Raw genomic sequence first — 16,215 nt, forward strand, 5'->3', positions numbered from 1 at the left:
TTATATGCATTTTCTATTATATTTTAATGATAAACAAATATAAAACACTCATTTCTCTTTCATCATATATTTACAACACTGAAACAACATTTAAAACTACATTACACCCAGGACACAGGAAGACATTTTGTTTGAGCCACTTTTGAATAATAGCCCGCTGATATTCGCGCGGTTCTTGTTTTGTTTGGAGAATCGTAGTTCACTTCGTATAGACCGAAACGTTCGCTGAAAGAGTAAGAAATCATTATAATTCAAGTATTGCAACACACGGACAATTTTTATGTTAGCATGCATTGTATGATTTTTGACAATCGGATATTTGCATAATAAATAACACGGAAATGGGTTAAAATTTCTTAAGAAGTACGTGAGAAAAGGCGCGGGCAAACAACTAACTAGGTACGAAGGTTATTATTGGTGAATTTATAAATAACTTGCACATTAAGTTAACAAGAAATAAATCCTGTGAACGACCCATGTTGCTGAAAATTTATGATATTTAATTATCGAATTATTCCAACTTAAAAAAAACTTACGAGAATCCTCTCATCCATTCAAAATTGTCCAGCAAGCTCCAATACGTATACCCAACTACATTGCACTTATCCTTTATAATTGCATTATGTAATGCTCTCAAATATCCATCTATATAATTAACTCGTCTTGAATCCTGTAATCCTGGTTCTAGAGATATACCATTCTCTGTGATGATGGTAATTGGGTTGTTGTATGCTGCTTTCACCCAGTTCAGGGCTTTTCGGAATCCCCAGGGTACCACCTAAAGTAAAAAAAATGTATGCGTGTACTAGAGTACACACGTAAGAAGTGAAACTTCTTTATGACCTTAAAAATGTCACGAGTATGGCGTAACGCAAAAATGTCACGCGTACGGCGTAACGCAAAAATGTCACGCGTACGGCGTAACGCAAAAATGTTACACTAAATTTTTGTCCAACCCCGATAAAGAAGTTTCACTTCAAAAAAAAAAATATGCAGAAGGTATAGCATGTTTCCGTAACAAAAAAAAATGTATGCGTGTACTAGAGTACACACGTAAGAAGTGAAACTTCTTTATGACCTTAAAAATGTCACGAGTATGGCGTAACGCAAAAATGTCACGCGTACGGCGTAACGCAAAAATGTCACGCGTACGGCGTAACGCAAAAATGTCACGCGTACGGCGTAACGCAAAAATGTTACACTAAATTTTTGTCCAACCCCGATAAAGAAGTTTCACTTCAATAAATGGATAAAACCGCAGATTACTAATAGCACAATACTTTGAATATATTATGTAACTAAATAATAAAGTAAAACGTCATCAATTTTGAAGCTGAATCAATAAAACCTAAAGGGAGGCACCGGTTAGAGCTATTGTGAAGTTAAACATGATTTTTTTTTTCTTGCCTTTGTCAGTTACCTAACGGTAGTTTATAGGGTGTGTTAGTAATTGTTAAATATGCCCAGATAGTTCAATAAATTTTAGATATACATAGTTAAAATAAATCTACGAAATTAAATTAATGAAAACTATGAACATGCAATTATTATGGAGAGAAAACTTAGAATATCTTTTGGCTTAAGATCTCACCTTTAACCACGTAGAATTGGACTTAGGCCACTCCGGTTTCTGCGACAGAATCCCGCCCATATCGGTCACGAAAGACGGCTGGGGGGCTATCTTGTTCCTATTCCGTTTCACCAAGTATGTCGTATAATGGTTGAGACCCAAAAAGTCAGCTGATCCTCGAATCATGCGGATCTCATCGGGGGTGAAGGTCGGCAGGCGGGAACGGGGGAAGTGTTGACGTTTTGAAATGTAGTCGATACGCTTTCGCATGATTGGAGGATAGTCCCCTGTTTCCGAGAATATGGGATGCGCGAACCAACCAAACTGTGGAGTGAGAAAGAAATAATTATCAATACCAATCTGTTTTAAATTCAAATTCAAATTAAATTATTAGGTACTAATACTAACAAAGAACTGCCTAACAACTTCAGCAGCGTGCTGGTCCTCGTCCGACGTGGTGGCCGGCTCCTGCCATGAAAAATCTAGTGTTATACCCACGTGACCTGTAATATAAACCTTTATTATAGTAGGTATTATATTGTTATATTTTAACTTGTTGTGTATTTTTTCATCTATAAACATTAGAAAAATAAGATAAAGAGGAATTTTAACATAACAGTAAATAAGATGTTGGTAGATTGTTACATGTAAGAACAAAGTACCTAATAGGTAAGTACTTATACTAATGGTACTTTTTGAATTTTGGCGCAGAACAAACATGAATCTTTTTTTTTTCGCACAATATCAGTAGCAATTGAAAGCTACTAAAAATTAAAACATATCTTCACCTTTCTGCGTCTCAGCGAACTCCTGCTGATACATCCTATACACCTTCCCATGAGCCCTCAGCACGTTATGTCCACACAGATAATCTTCAAAGCCGCTCCCGTGAGCACCTGGAGCATCATATCCACCGTAACCATCAAAGCAGAAGGAAAACGGCTCGTTGAATGTCAACCACGTGTCCACTTTGTCACCAAAAGCTTCGAACAGCACCTAGAACACGCATATCAATAATACAAACTCATTATAAAACTAAAAATCCAATGGTTTTAACGTACTAAAAACAACGAAACTCACAATCGCGTGGTAATAATGTCTGTGCGGCGTTGTATAAAACATCGAAATTAACACCTTATTTCATGGTAGTAACGCTCAAAGTCTATTGAAACGACCCTAAAAGCATGGACGTACAACAACTAGACTCACAATCGAACTTTAAAATGACTTAAACTGGGCATCGTTGATTAACACGTTCATTGAAATTTGAAATAAGCACCTTATTTCGTTGAAATAACGTTCAAATTACATTGAAACCACCAAAAACTAGACTCACAATCGCCTATGAAAAATATCAGAGCGTTGTATTCATTGAAAATAACACCTTATTTCGTGACAGTAATGTTCAAAGTCGTAAATCAGTCATTAAAAACTCTACATGCGTACTCTATCATCTACATGCGTATTGCGTAATATTCTTACATGCGTATTGCGTAATATTCTACGCATATTCGATACCAAAAGGGCTGTATTTTCAAATATTATTTAATTTATTGCAAATACAACATAGTGACCGATTATGTCATACTCATACACCAGTGCAAATTATTAGCGCGATAAGGGGTCATGCATTTGATAAATCGAGATAAACTGTTAATTAATTGTAATTCATTCCATGTAAATATTATTCATTATTAGTCTACTTAATTAAAATTATTTTATTAACCTGTTTAGGAAATGCTCTATTTTTGTTGTACTTTGCAAAATACACAGGTATTTTAGGTAGAGGTCTCACTGCTGTAGACAAAATTATTATGACTGTTCTTTCGTAAAATCTAGAAGAAAGTAAGAAATTTACAATTTTTTTTAGTTTAGTACCACCACATTTTTTCTACAATAAACCCACGTTTAGAAGTCAGACAAGATGTAGTTGATAGGCAGAAATTATAATAAATATTAGTCATACCCGTGCATAATCGACGAAATAGTCAGAAATAATCGGATTAGTCCAGCCTCCGAGGTCCTGTAGGCTCTGTGGCAAGTCCCAGTGGTACATCGTCACGAGTGGCATTATATTATGAGCCTTAAGTTCATCCAGCAATAAGGTGTAATATTTAATGCCATCTTCGTTGATCTCACTGAAAAGATATTAGGTACACATTATTTTATATAAGGTAATTTTTTATACATGACTATCTTGTTCCCGCTTCGTTTGCGTTACAATATCAAATCTAAACCATTCTGAAATAAATTTGAAGACATAAATACATAAAACTTCTATTAAGTAGGTAGATTGGTCTTCAAGACATACATAAAATTTCATTTAAATTAGTCCAGTCTAGGAGGAGTTCAGTGACAAACACACGCACAGAAGAAATATATTTTTATAGAGATATGAATTATATAAATTTCTACACTATAAATGTAGTTAAAATGTGATTAAGTGAGTCTGAAACATTGAGAGGGAAAAATTATAACATTTATATTATTATTATTTATTCTGTAGTTAATTCAGGAACTAATAACATTGTAGGATCTGGTTTCCTGTGATAAGGTCCACTTAGTCATTCTTTTGTTTTACTTTTCAACTGATTAGGTACTGATACAACGATTCATAGGTTTGATTCCTGGAAGACGACAGATTCTTAACGCTATCGTTATTATGGATAAAAGTTTATTTATAAATAAATTTTATTCGTGATTTAGCATACCACGTCTTTAACCACAATGACGCCTCTTGCATCATAACACAGAGATATACGAGCAAATAATCGTAAATTAATTATTATACTACTTTCTTGTATCAAAACAATACAAAGAAATATGAGCAATAAGCCAATAAATCTTTTTATCAGTATAATATTACATCGCAGGCAAATTGAATGATTTCTTCGATTACAAATGGCAACGTCTCTACAAACGAACGCTGTTTTGTATTATGTCGAGAATTCGGATTCAGAAATTTAAGGTCGGAAAAGTAAAATCTCGGCATAATCTGTGGCATAACACACAACTGTGAGCGTTATAGTAAGCTCTCAACGTATTCAAAATAACGTTTATGGTACTATGTTATAATAATTTTTTGAAAAATACAATTGCGAATAATAGTAGCCTGACTTGTTTGCCATCCTACCTACCTACCTACCATCTAATCAGGAAAATTCTCATTTTATTTTATTAGCTTATAAATACACTTCTACCTTAGAGAAAGACAATATGTACCTATTAGTTATTAGACAACTAGCTACCTAACCAACTTCTTTTATCATCATACTTGCTCAATCCATTGGGCAATATCCTGGGCCAGGATATAGAGAACCGGTAGAACTGCACGCCGAGCTGCGCCATCATCTCCACGTCTCGCTTGAAGAGGTGGTAGGAGTCAGCCGCCGTGTCCCCGTTGTGGTGGTCGAATACACGCTCCGGGTGGCTGTGCGTGTACCTGTCCCAGATGCTTTCACCCTTACCTGAAATAATTTTAAAAATCTATCAAAATATTTCTTTACTTTAGTTTTTGTAATCATTATTACTGTTACAGCTCATATAAATGTAAGCTATCTAAACACATCTCAATTTATAAGCTGTATGGTATGAACGGCTAATAGTGCAATAATGTTTATGTGTCAAACTAAATCAAACATTATTGAGCATGGCAAAGAATACACGAAAACTCATTCTCTCACTATATAGAGCGCAATTTTAGAAGATATCTGTTCGCAGAATTTAAAAGAGCAACTAACGAGAGAGTTTCTTGCCGCCTCTTCTTTGTTGAAATTGCTTTCTGAACCAGTTGAAATTAATTTATCTTACTGCATTTTGACGATATAAAAGCGTTTCTCAAAGTAAACTGAATAAATATTAGAGGATGGCTCTACCTGAAACATTCCAAGCTCCTTCAATCTGGTATGCAGCAGTCGCGACTCCAAATAAGAACTTATTTGGGAAACATATTTTTTCGTTCTCTGCGGCGACTCGAGCTCTATAAAAACAACACAAACGCAATCATAGATAGCACAAAACTTTATCTCCTTTTCGTAGATATAAATAGAACATAAACATTTTTGTTACCCAAACACCGAATCAAATAATCTATTATTGTGCCACGTAAACCCACACTTCAATTTAATTTATCGATATTGAATGAATAAGGGTTCATGTATTACGTAACTTAAGATTAATATAATTCTTACTAAGAATAACAACAACATCTATTACTATTTACTACGAAGCCATTACAGGTCAAATGTGTTCTCTAATTAATTTCCGTGTCAATAGGAGAATTATGTCGCCTGGTGGAGAACGCTGAAAAAGATAGGTGCATTGTGATGCAATTGTTTATTTTTTTTTCAATATGGGGGAATATACCTACTTCGTACACTAAATATTTTTTTGATATCGTTTTCAAATATTAAAAAAAATAAGTATGAATTAAGTAGAGCCGCCGTCAACAGTTAGTAAGGATTATTAAAACTAATTCAGTGCGAAGGTGGTTTTATCCAGTATTATAAGGTTTCAGTATTAGTCTGAACTAATAATTATTTGAAGTCTTTATATAATAACTAGCGGTCCGCCCCGGCTTCGCCCGTGGTACATAATATTTACGTTTTCTCCACATAAGAACCATCCTCGTGCTTCAAGGAATATAATAAAAAAAGAATTACCGAAATCGGTTCAGCCAACACATTTTGCGATTCATTTTTATATATAAGATCAATCAACTATGTACCAATTTAGTTATAAGCGATTAAAGCTTATAGATATTAAACCTATTTAGTACGACTTTACTATAAGAAAAATGTAAACCTGTAAGTTAATAATAGATAGTGTGATTTAATATTTATTTTAATAATTTCGATTTATACACCCTTATTATTCTGATCATACAGATATTAATAAAAAAAATCATACCCTATAAACGCAGCGAAACACAAAATATATGCAACTACACTATCCATGCTGACGCTGATGCAGTCAGAGCTATACTGATAGCCCAAGACCTATAGACATAATTAATTTATTATCAGCTGCTAACAGTCAATGCCTTTAGATTTACTATTTAAAAAGTTTAATTGTTTTTGCAAATGTTAAAACTGCAAAGGAAGCAATTTTTGAAACCATTTTGTTATAATGACGTAGTTACAAAAAAAGTTGGCTAATAAATAAAGAAGCTGGTTGAATAATCGAAATTTTACAGATAATTTTTATAGTAGGTAATCATCATTTTATACCTCGCATACCTCAGTCCTAGACCTATATAAACATGGAAAATATTCGTCTAAATTAAATTATTTGCAGTTTTATTAAACGGTATATGTATAATCGTCACACATATTGTGACGACATAGCTGTTAAATCAAAGTTCAAACCAATGAATAATGAAATGCAACGCAATGTGTACGCTGCATTAGTTAAGCAAAAAATATGCTAGAAATACATTATAATATCTTGTTAGGTCATTTTGGAAGCTGCATCGATTAGAAACTCCTCACTACGCAATGTCCTTCAATCTATCCTTCAAATAATATTTCTGATCGGGTGAATTCTTAACAATACCCGCAACCCCAGCATTGCGGCTCGACGGAAAGCGGTGGAATTTAGTCGGTAGTCCACTGTTGCAGTCTGTTGGAGTCCGACATAACCCTTTTTAACCTTTTTACCAGGTCCCTGGTTATATTGCGTTTTCCACTATAAAATATACGTTTTTTTTTTATTAACAAATAATTTTTTAATCTGAGAATAAACTTAAAAACTTCAAAGTTATTACGAATGTTTTGACATTAAAAACAACTTGACTTACAATCTATTATTATAAGTCCCCTCATTTCGTCCGAAAAAAAAGGCAAATAAAAGAAAGTGAATTTGCGCATCTAATTTTTTGATAATATGTTGTAGGGGATACCTAGAAAAGCTTAACTTGAATTTTTCGACCAAGATTTCCTATGAGCTTTCGTCGCCATCTTGAAAAAGGGGTAAAATTGGTTTTTCGGCCATAACTCGGCTATCCGATGAAATTCGGAAATCACTTATAAGACACTTTTTGTTCCTTTTTTTATGCTCTACAATTAAGTGCAGACCATTTTTACTGTATCGTGCATCGTTATCGAGATATCTGTAAATATATTATGTAAATATATATCTGTATATAATGTAAATATAGCATGCTGTATGAATGAGAATAAGTTTAAATCTATAGAAAAAGTCGTCCATTGAAAGTAACATTGGGGGTTGTGTTTCTAAGAGGACGCAATTTTATTTAGGGAGGGTTGTCGAGGTCAAGAACGTGGGGTCGCTCACTCGTCACTACTATAAATTGAATTGTCTACAACTAAAAAGAAGTATGAATAAATTTTCTTTCAGGCGTTATAAATATTTCGTAATTTCACAATAAAACTTCATTAGAATTATTGATCTTTTAATAAAGATTTTGCACTATTTTTATTTTATTTTATTAGTCGATGTAGGCTTAAATGTAGGTTTTGTAGAGCTTCGAACCCGAAGTTGTTGGTATTATCCATTAGCCTTATTTTTCTATTATTTGTTTTATTCACATTATTTACCTACCATTATCCTCAATATTCTTTTGTTTATTTTGACCGTATTCCTCACCACTCTGAGTTCTAACTGAGCCTCTAGGCTGTAGGCAGTTTTTAGCCTTGGACAATTTCTTGGCGAGATTAAACTGACCATAATTACATATTTGATGATGTGCTTTCCACCTTTGTTTTTTTCGCTTGTTTTTTCTTCTTTTTTGATGGTCCAGGCTGCGGGTCCGCGTCCAATTCAGTATCAGTCCGTCGAGTTGCCGCAACGATGGAGCGAGCCATAGATATACACTTTCCTTGTGCAAGCAACGATTTACGTTTTGATTGGCACATAATTTCTGATAACAAAACTGATAAAGTTTCAGGAATTAAAGTTGGCACGTCGTTCGTTTCATTCTGTGAACGGATGTCTTCCAAAATAATGGCCGCTGCATCTCTAACTTTCTGCAATCTCTCATCTTGATTATCGTTCTTTTTATTAGATGATTTTTTTGACTTTATTTCATGGTCATTATTTTCAGTAGGTGATCTTGTGGACATTGCTCTATATACAAAATCTTTGAAGCAGACTATGGTATCTTGTCCAATTTTATTAAAAAATAAAATATCATCTTTATACTTCTCTTTCAATCGTTTTTTGATTGTACGCTTCTGAGGAATGTAATCCGCTTTAATCGATTTCATTAAATCCGAAATTGAAAATTTACGTCTATCGCTGTTTTCATCTAAGAAAGCGAAAACATCCTCCATGGCTTTATCAATGTTCTTTTTACGCTGATCGTTTTTCTTTTGTTCAGACCATTTTTTGGAGTACAATCGCTTGCTACAATCTTTGTGATATTTACCTTCAACGTCTACTAAGCTGGGAACATTGGCAATTCGCTCAGTAATGCGCTTTGCTTCGTCGTCGGTACGATTGCAGATGAGGTCCAAAAAGCTCTTTTTCGTTTCATCATTACGCACCTGACAAACTTTCCTCTGTTGGCTTGGAGGCAAACCACTCTCATCCTGGAATGCTTCTCCGCAAATAAAGCAATAATGCACAAAATCAAAATTGGTCCCCAGAATGTCTGATACTGAAGATGATGAACTGCTATTGCTCATACGACGAACGACATTATCTGTTTGATTTTCACTATAATTGTAGTAACACGAAATATGTACAATAACCTCAGAAATATTTTTTAAAAATTGTTCACTGTCCACATCGTTTTTAGCTTTTGCTCGATCAAGCAAAGTTTTCACTCCCTTTGCATTCACAGTTCTTACTTTAATGTCACCTTGAGGTTTTTTACAAATGAAACAAACACTCATTATGCACGCTTTAAGAAATACTTATCAATGTATCAAAGAGAATTCAAACTGTGCCTAACTAAAAATACTTTCACGATTTACAATACATCTACACGTGGCGAACTATGCAGCACGACTGAATGAATACGTAGAAACTATAGAAAGAGACAGTGTAACGTCTGGGACAAATTTATAAAAAAAAAACTCTTTGCATCCGTTTTTTCAAGATGGCGGCTGCTGACAAGGGTGACACCCTACCTCTGAGCACCCTACAAACTTAAATGTCCTCAGAGAAACGCACGCAAAACTAAAAAAAAATAATAATAACATTTCAAATGACACACAATGCTCCTATTTTTTTGGGAGATACATTCGTATAGCGAACAAAAACAGGAGACTGTTTTTGTTCGCTAAAATCTTGAAACGATTATCTTGACCATGATTGTAGAATGTTAGCCGATATCATTTGAACTAAATTCCTTAAAATTTAATTAAATACTTATGTGAAAGTAATAAATATTAGGTACCCAAGAATCTATTCGTCATAAAAATAAAATAATGTGTGTGTGTGTAGGTATATATTGTATTATTGTAAAACGCATATTATACGACAGTAAATTACAGTACAGTATATTTTATAAGGTCTTGTAGGATTAAAAACGAACTATACAGCACAAAATAGTAAATTTTGTATGTAAACATTTTATTTTGCCTATTCACTACTAGATGGCGCTAATATTGTATTGCTAGTATCGAAATTTCTCGTTTTCCGTTTTATTGCTACTTTGTTTTCCATTCAAGAAAGTTCTCAGGTGTTCACGTCATTTCTACTAGGTGGCGTTGAATTCAACTATATAAGCGCCGGTCTTACGTGGATACGGCAGTTATACACAAGTAAAGACGAGTGTGAATCGAAGCGAAGAATCGAGAGTACGCGTGATATTTACGCGATAATTTCAAGATGTCTCTAATTCCGCAATTTTTCGACGAACGTCCCTTCAAGATGATGGAGCGCGATCTGCTGTCCCCGAACTTTTACATGCCGAACTTCAACCAGATAGTACCTCGCGAATTCTTCCAACCCTGGTCAGCCAGGCCATGGGAAGATATTATGTTGAGGCAGATGGAACAGCTTTCATCCGCAATGAACCAGCTCGCTCTAGAAGGAACGAAGATATCATCGGACAATGAGAAATTCCAAGTTAACGTCGACGTGCAGCATTTCGCCCCGGACGAAATAAACGTTAAGGTTGGTGATGGTTTCGTGACCGTTGAAGGAAAACATGAAGAAAAGCGTGATGAGCATGGCTATATTTCCCGGCAATTTGTTAGACGGTACGCGTTGCCACAAGGCTGCTTGCCAGATACAGTGCAGTCCAAACTTTCTTCTGATGGTGTGCTAACTGTGACAGCCCCAAAGGTACTCCCATTGCCATCATCCGGTGAAAGGATCGTCCCCATAACCCACACAGGACCTATTAGAAGACAAAAAGGATCTTCCGAGTCAGAGCAACCAAAAGTTGAAGAGGCAAATTAAACTCTGCGATATGTTTTTTTAATTTAAAGACTGATGCGACTATTTTTGTTTTTTAAGTGATAAGTTTACAGTGTATGTAAGAAATAACTATAACCATTGTAAATATATTTTTATTTCGTTATAATTACTTTATTGTTTCATTTTTTCAATGACGATACCTTGGAATTACAAAATTTTATGAAAGAGCTTTCCGATTATTAACAAAAATTAAATATTCTGAAACCTTTTTAGATATTGTGTTGACATAAAACAATTATAAAAATAACTATTGTGTTTACACGAACATACGTAATGACCTATAGACCGGGAGATACTGACACAAAATTTCGAGTCATTTGTAACAAGGATGGCGGTTTTACAGGGGTCTTAGTACGCAATGACAAAAAGAAAAATGATGGTGTGAACGCTGGTACCGGTGGCTTAGTCGCGTGGGCGTTTGTCGAACTCGTCGGAAAAATAGCGAAAGTCAAACGATTTGTAACACAAAAATTTTAGAATTTACCGATAGCCCATAAAAAAGTAGTAGGCGGTAGTGTCATGCCATACTTTTCCGGTGTGACTTACAGCCCGCCATACCGATGCGAATGTGTTGATTTAAATAAAACAATCATTCAACCATTTGTACCAGGCTAACTTTTGCACAGGTAACTATCGTCGTACAGCCATTTACAAAAATCGCCATGCCATACTTTTCGGACGATTCCAAATGGTCGCCATACCGCCGAAAATCTGCAAAAAAATTTTATTTCGCCAAACTTTTTGTACCAGTATTGCATTTGGATTTTTGGAGAGTATTTGATAAAATGTGACCATTATTATATTTGCCATACTTCTAGTAGGGGGAAAAAGTGCTGTCATACTTGAAAACTTAATTTATTATTAATTTATATAAGTGAAGATTTCCAACACATAGATCTTTGAAATTTTGTATTTATATTTGTTGATCCTCAAACTTACAGGAAAAATAAGTGCCATACTGTTACAAATCGTTTGACTTTCGCTATTTTCCGACGAGTTCGACTAACGCCCACGCGACTAAGCCGCCGGTACCAGCGTTCACGCCATCGTTTTTCTTTTTGTTTATTGCGTACTAAGACCCCTGTAGAACCGCCATCCTGTTACAAATGACTCGAAATTTTGTGTCAGTATCTCCCGGTCTACTAGGTATTACCCTATTCGGCTTCGGTTTGTTAATCGTAGTAGGTATGGTAGGTATATTTCTTGATACCTAACTAATATCATTTTTAATTTAATAGGAACTAAATATAAAAAGGTATAAAATATATCGCAATATACTTGGTAGTTTTGCTTGAGTGATAAAAAATTGCCTATGATCTCCAAGGTCTTATGAACTATCTTTAAGAAAACTTCACCAATATCGGTTCAGCCTTTCTTGTCTGGAAATCTGTGTGTTAGACGTTGACATGTTGTATAATTTTACCATTATAATTTCATTGACATACGATATGTAACTAGTGAAACCCGCGGGTTACACTAGCGGATAAAACCGCTATCGAAAGATTGTATTTCTATGCGAAATTCTATACAAAAATGTATAAATGTATCACTGCCAAGTTTTATCAAAATCTATTCAGTAGTTTCGTGTTGATTGACAAACGTACACATACATCCATCGAAATTTCCAAACTTTCACATTTATTATAGGTACTGTAGAGATTCAGTTTATAAGTAATTAGTGATTAATCTTTTTTTTTATGCTGCGTTAGGGGAGCGCTTGGCCACGATCTCGCCTGATGGTAAGCTGAGATGTGGCCTAAGATGGAGCGTGCTTCCCTAGAATTTTCCTGTTCACTCTCCTCTTGAAGACCCCCTGCCCCCATATTGTACTCATCGGGGAACATAGATTCAGGAAGCATGTTTCAGTCCCTAGCGGTTCGAATAAAGAATGTTGATCCCACAGTCGATCCACATGGAACGTCAACCATGTGGCGATGACTAGAATCTGTGCGCCTCTAATCTTCTTTAATATAATAATCAAATTAAAATAACATTTCGGTAAATTAAAGAAATTATCAATTGATCATAGTTATTTTAATAATAATGATTCAAAGCAATACTAAAAATAAACACGACTTATCACGTCATTAGACTTATGTATCTGTACTAAAATTGATGTGAAAATTTATATGCTTTATTTACCTTGGCAATAGGATTGGCTTCCGAATACATTATGCATACAAAATATAGTACAGGCACAGAACAGGTAAATAATATAATATTTAAATACTGAACGGAATTGTGTTCATATACCTACCACCTTATATTATTAATATATATTTATCTAGGTCTCTGTTTCTTAAAATACTTAACACATGAGAGAAATCAAAGAAGTATGCAAAGATTTTTGAATTTAGAGCCATCTAGTGTTTAGCAGCGGAATAAATTTTGTGTACATTTTAATAATAATATTATTGTGATAAAAAATTATTTAACACAAATGAATACACAAAAAATGAAATCAAATATTTTTGGCGATTCTAATTTTTTTCTTAATAAAGATCAACAGTCAACTTTGAAATGAAGGTAAGGAAATTTCTAGAAACTTAAGTTAAGTTTCAATTTTTTAAAATAGCGCCATCTTTTGTTGAATAGTATAAAGTATTACGTAGTCATTTCTTGACAACCTTTTTTGCTCACCATGTGTAATAATTAATATAATATTATTATTGTATTTTTTTTAAATTATTGGTTCGATTTGAATGTAATGATAATGTAGCATTTTTTTGAATGGGAGATTTAAATAATTTGGAAAATCCAAAAGTGCACGCCTCATAATTTTTTTTTAATAAATATTTATTAATTATTATTTTTGTTTATTTAATAACAATTAAACCACATCGAATCAGACCCTGAAAAATGAAAGGGTTCTATTCCTGAGCATACTCAAGCGTAAGAGAAAAAAAAAGACTCGATTAGTAAAGTATTTCGGTCGCTATCGTGTTAACAAGAAAAAGGATCCGCACATACAGACACACGGACGTCCAAGACAGAACTTTTTTAAACTGTTTTTTAACTAGTTTAAATAACAAAAATGACATCAAAAATATCATGAACGTTAAAAATAGTGTTTTTTCTTAATATGTGTGTGTATGTATTATCTTACAAGTGCAATGTATGATACATAAAGACATTTTAAGTTTGAAAAATCAGATGTTTTGCGCGAAGTGACAGTAGTACCCACCTCAACGCTTCGCTTATGAGGCGTGCAATAGTGATTGAAGAAAACAACACAATCAATATTATAATAAAATCCAATAAGAAATATTATAAACTAGCAATGCCCTGCGGTTTTACCCGCACAGATAGAGGATTTTCTTACATCTTGGGTTACATTATTGCATTTTTGATAAGGATCTCTAATTTTTTTGAAAATGCAATATAGCCTATGTTGCTCAGTGAAGATGCAGCTTTCTAATGGTGAAAGAATTTTTGAAATCGGTCCAGTAGTTTATGCGTGAAAACCATACATACATACATAATTATTACTGTGATAATCTATACATCTATACAAATATTATAAAGAGGAAAGGTTTGATTTTTTGTTTGTTTGTTTGTATGAATTGAATAGGCTCCGAAACTACTTGGCAGATTTGAAAAATTCTTTCACTGTTGGAAAGCTACATCATTTCTGAGTGACATAGGCTAGGTTTTATCCCGGAAATCCCACGGGAACGGGAACTATGCGGGTATTTTTTGAAAACGCGGGCGAAGCCGCAGGCGGAAAGCTAGTTTTAAATAAAGGTCTTAGCTTTTTGCTGTAGCTATAAACTGTAATTACTGTATTTGTTCAGGTTTATTAAATTTGAAAAAAAAAAGACTTGTGGCACTCGGGGACTCGTGGTAAAGCTATTGCATAGCATGCGCAATGCCTTCAAGCCACACCTCCAAGCCCGTCGGAGTGGGGAGCGTGAGGTTTTTTCGTTACGGAATTTCTCGATTCGGTCCCCGCGCTCAAGGCCCGCGATAGAAGCTATGCAATAGCTTAATAATACTAAAATTGAAAAGAGAAAACTTATGTTTCTATAAGTTACTGTGATAATTATTTCCATTTAATTTTTTATAATAATTATAACATATTTATTTTGAACAATGATTAATTAAAAGTTACATAATAATTGTAAACGGAACTAGAAAAACCAAAGGTTTATAACCCCTGCCCAGACTGAGCACATGCGCGTAAACTCACGAATTCTCTAGATGTTCTAGATTTTTCGTTATATTTCTCCTCGCTACGAGATGGCGCTTTGTGATATAAATACTCAACCGGCTTTTCGGCATATGTCATTCAGATTCTGACAACTCTCAAGTGTACGCAAAGCAATTCGCCGAGTGAATTAAAGTGCATTAAGTTATTGATTTGTGTGTAATAAGTATTTTAAATACTCCATCAGGTCCATGTATCCACTGTTCTTCGAATATGATCGTCCACAGCGGCCACGACCACGGCAGCATCTATTGGACCAACATTTCGGCTTGGGACTAACGCCAAATGATTATCTTACCATCCTTGCGGTTCCACAAGTCAACAACAACTACTACAGGCCATGGAGAAACCTTCGAGTGTCCAATGAAGATGAAGGATCAACGATTAAAAATGAAAAAGACAAATTTCAAGTGAACTTGGACGTGCAGCACTTCACTCCTGAGGAGATTTCGGTGAAGACAGCCGATGGTTATTTAGTGGTGGAAGCCAAACACGAAGAGAGGCAAGATGAGCATGGATATATCTCTCGAAGTTTCGTAAGGCGGTATCCTTTGCCGGAAGGTATTGAGGAGTCTTCTGTGACGTCAAAGCTCTCTTCTGACGGTGTGTTGTCCATCACAGCGCCATTGAAAGCCCCGCCTAAATCTTCGACTGAACGTGTAGTACCGATCATCCAGACTGGTCCCGTTAAGAAACAACTAGAAGGAGAAAAGGCGGAGTAAAGTGATCCAAATAATACTCTAGATTTAATTTAATTTTGTACGTACTTGCGAACTGTGAGGTCTGATTTATTTTTTTTGGTATGAGTATGTTGTGTCGGTATGTGTTTTTCGTTTAATAAATTATTTCTAGTCATAATTTCTGTATTTTTTTATATTCCTTTTGATATCTTGGATTCTAAACGTACATAATTAACATGGTTAGGTAATACATACTCTAAGAACATACCTAGCTGATTTTAAATAGTAACTTTGATGTGGATTTAACCCTTAATTCGACAGTGTAAATAAATATAATACAGAATATAAAATGTAAATATCCAAATCCA

At 34.5% G+C, this 16,215-nt stretch overlaps 1 protein-coding gene and 2 pseudogenes across 1 annotated transcript; 2 read left to right on the forward strand and 1 right to left on the reverse strand.

Moving 5' to 3' along the window:
- Positions 1 to 51: 51 nt before the first annotated feature.
- On the reverse strand, positions 52 to 6,559 carry LOC149908106 (myrosinase 1-like). Its single transcript, XM_090103264.1, has 9 exons — positions 6,479 to 6,559; positions 5,446 to 5,549; positions 4,845 to 5,037; positions 3,537 to 3,708; positions 2,359 to 2,566; positions 1,979 to 2,073; positions 1,592 to 1,894; positions 537 to 778; positions 52 to 225 (listed from the first exon to the last, which is right to left on the reverse strand). The coding sequence occupies exons 1-9, from the start codon at positions 6,523 to 6,525 to the stop codon at positions 102 to 104; spliced, it is 1,488 nt and encodes a 495-aa protein (XP_089959390.1). The 5' UTR covers positions 6,526 to 6,559; the 3' UTR covers positions 52 to 101.
- Positions 6,560 to 10,314: 3,755 nt separating this feature from the next.
- On the forward strand, positions 10,315 to 11,049 carry LOC149908107 (protein lethal(2)essential for life pseudogene; annotated as a pseudogene).
- Positions 11,050 to 15,252: 4,203 nt separating this feature from the next.
- LOC149908108 (protein lethal(2)essential for life pseudogene) lies at positions 15,253 to 16,025 on the forward strand (annotated as a pseudogene).
- Positions 16,026 to 16,215: the final 190 nt, after the last annotated feature.

Source organism: Colias eurytheme, chromosome 6 (genome assembly GCF_061535395.1).
Source record: "Colias eurytheme isolate Ceu_HAF_F1 chromosome 6, ilColEury1 Martin Lab GWU primary, whole genome shotgun sequence".
NCBI classification, from domain to species: domain Eukaryota; kingdom Metazoa; phylum Arthropoda; class Insecta; order Lepidoptera; family Pieridae; genus Colias; species Colias eurytheme.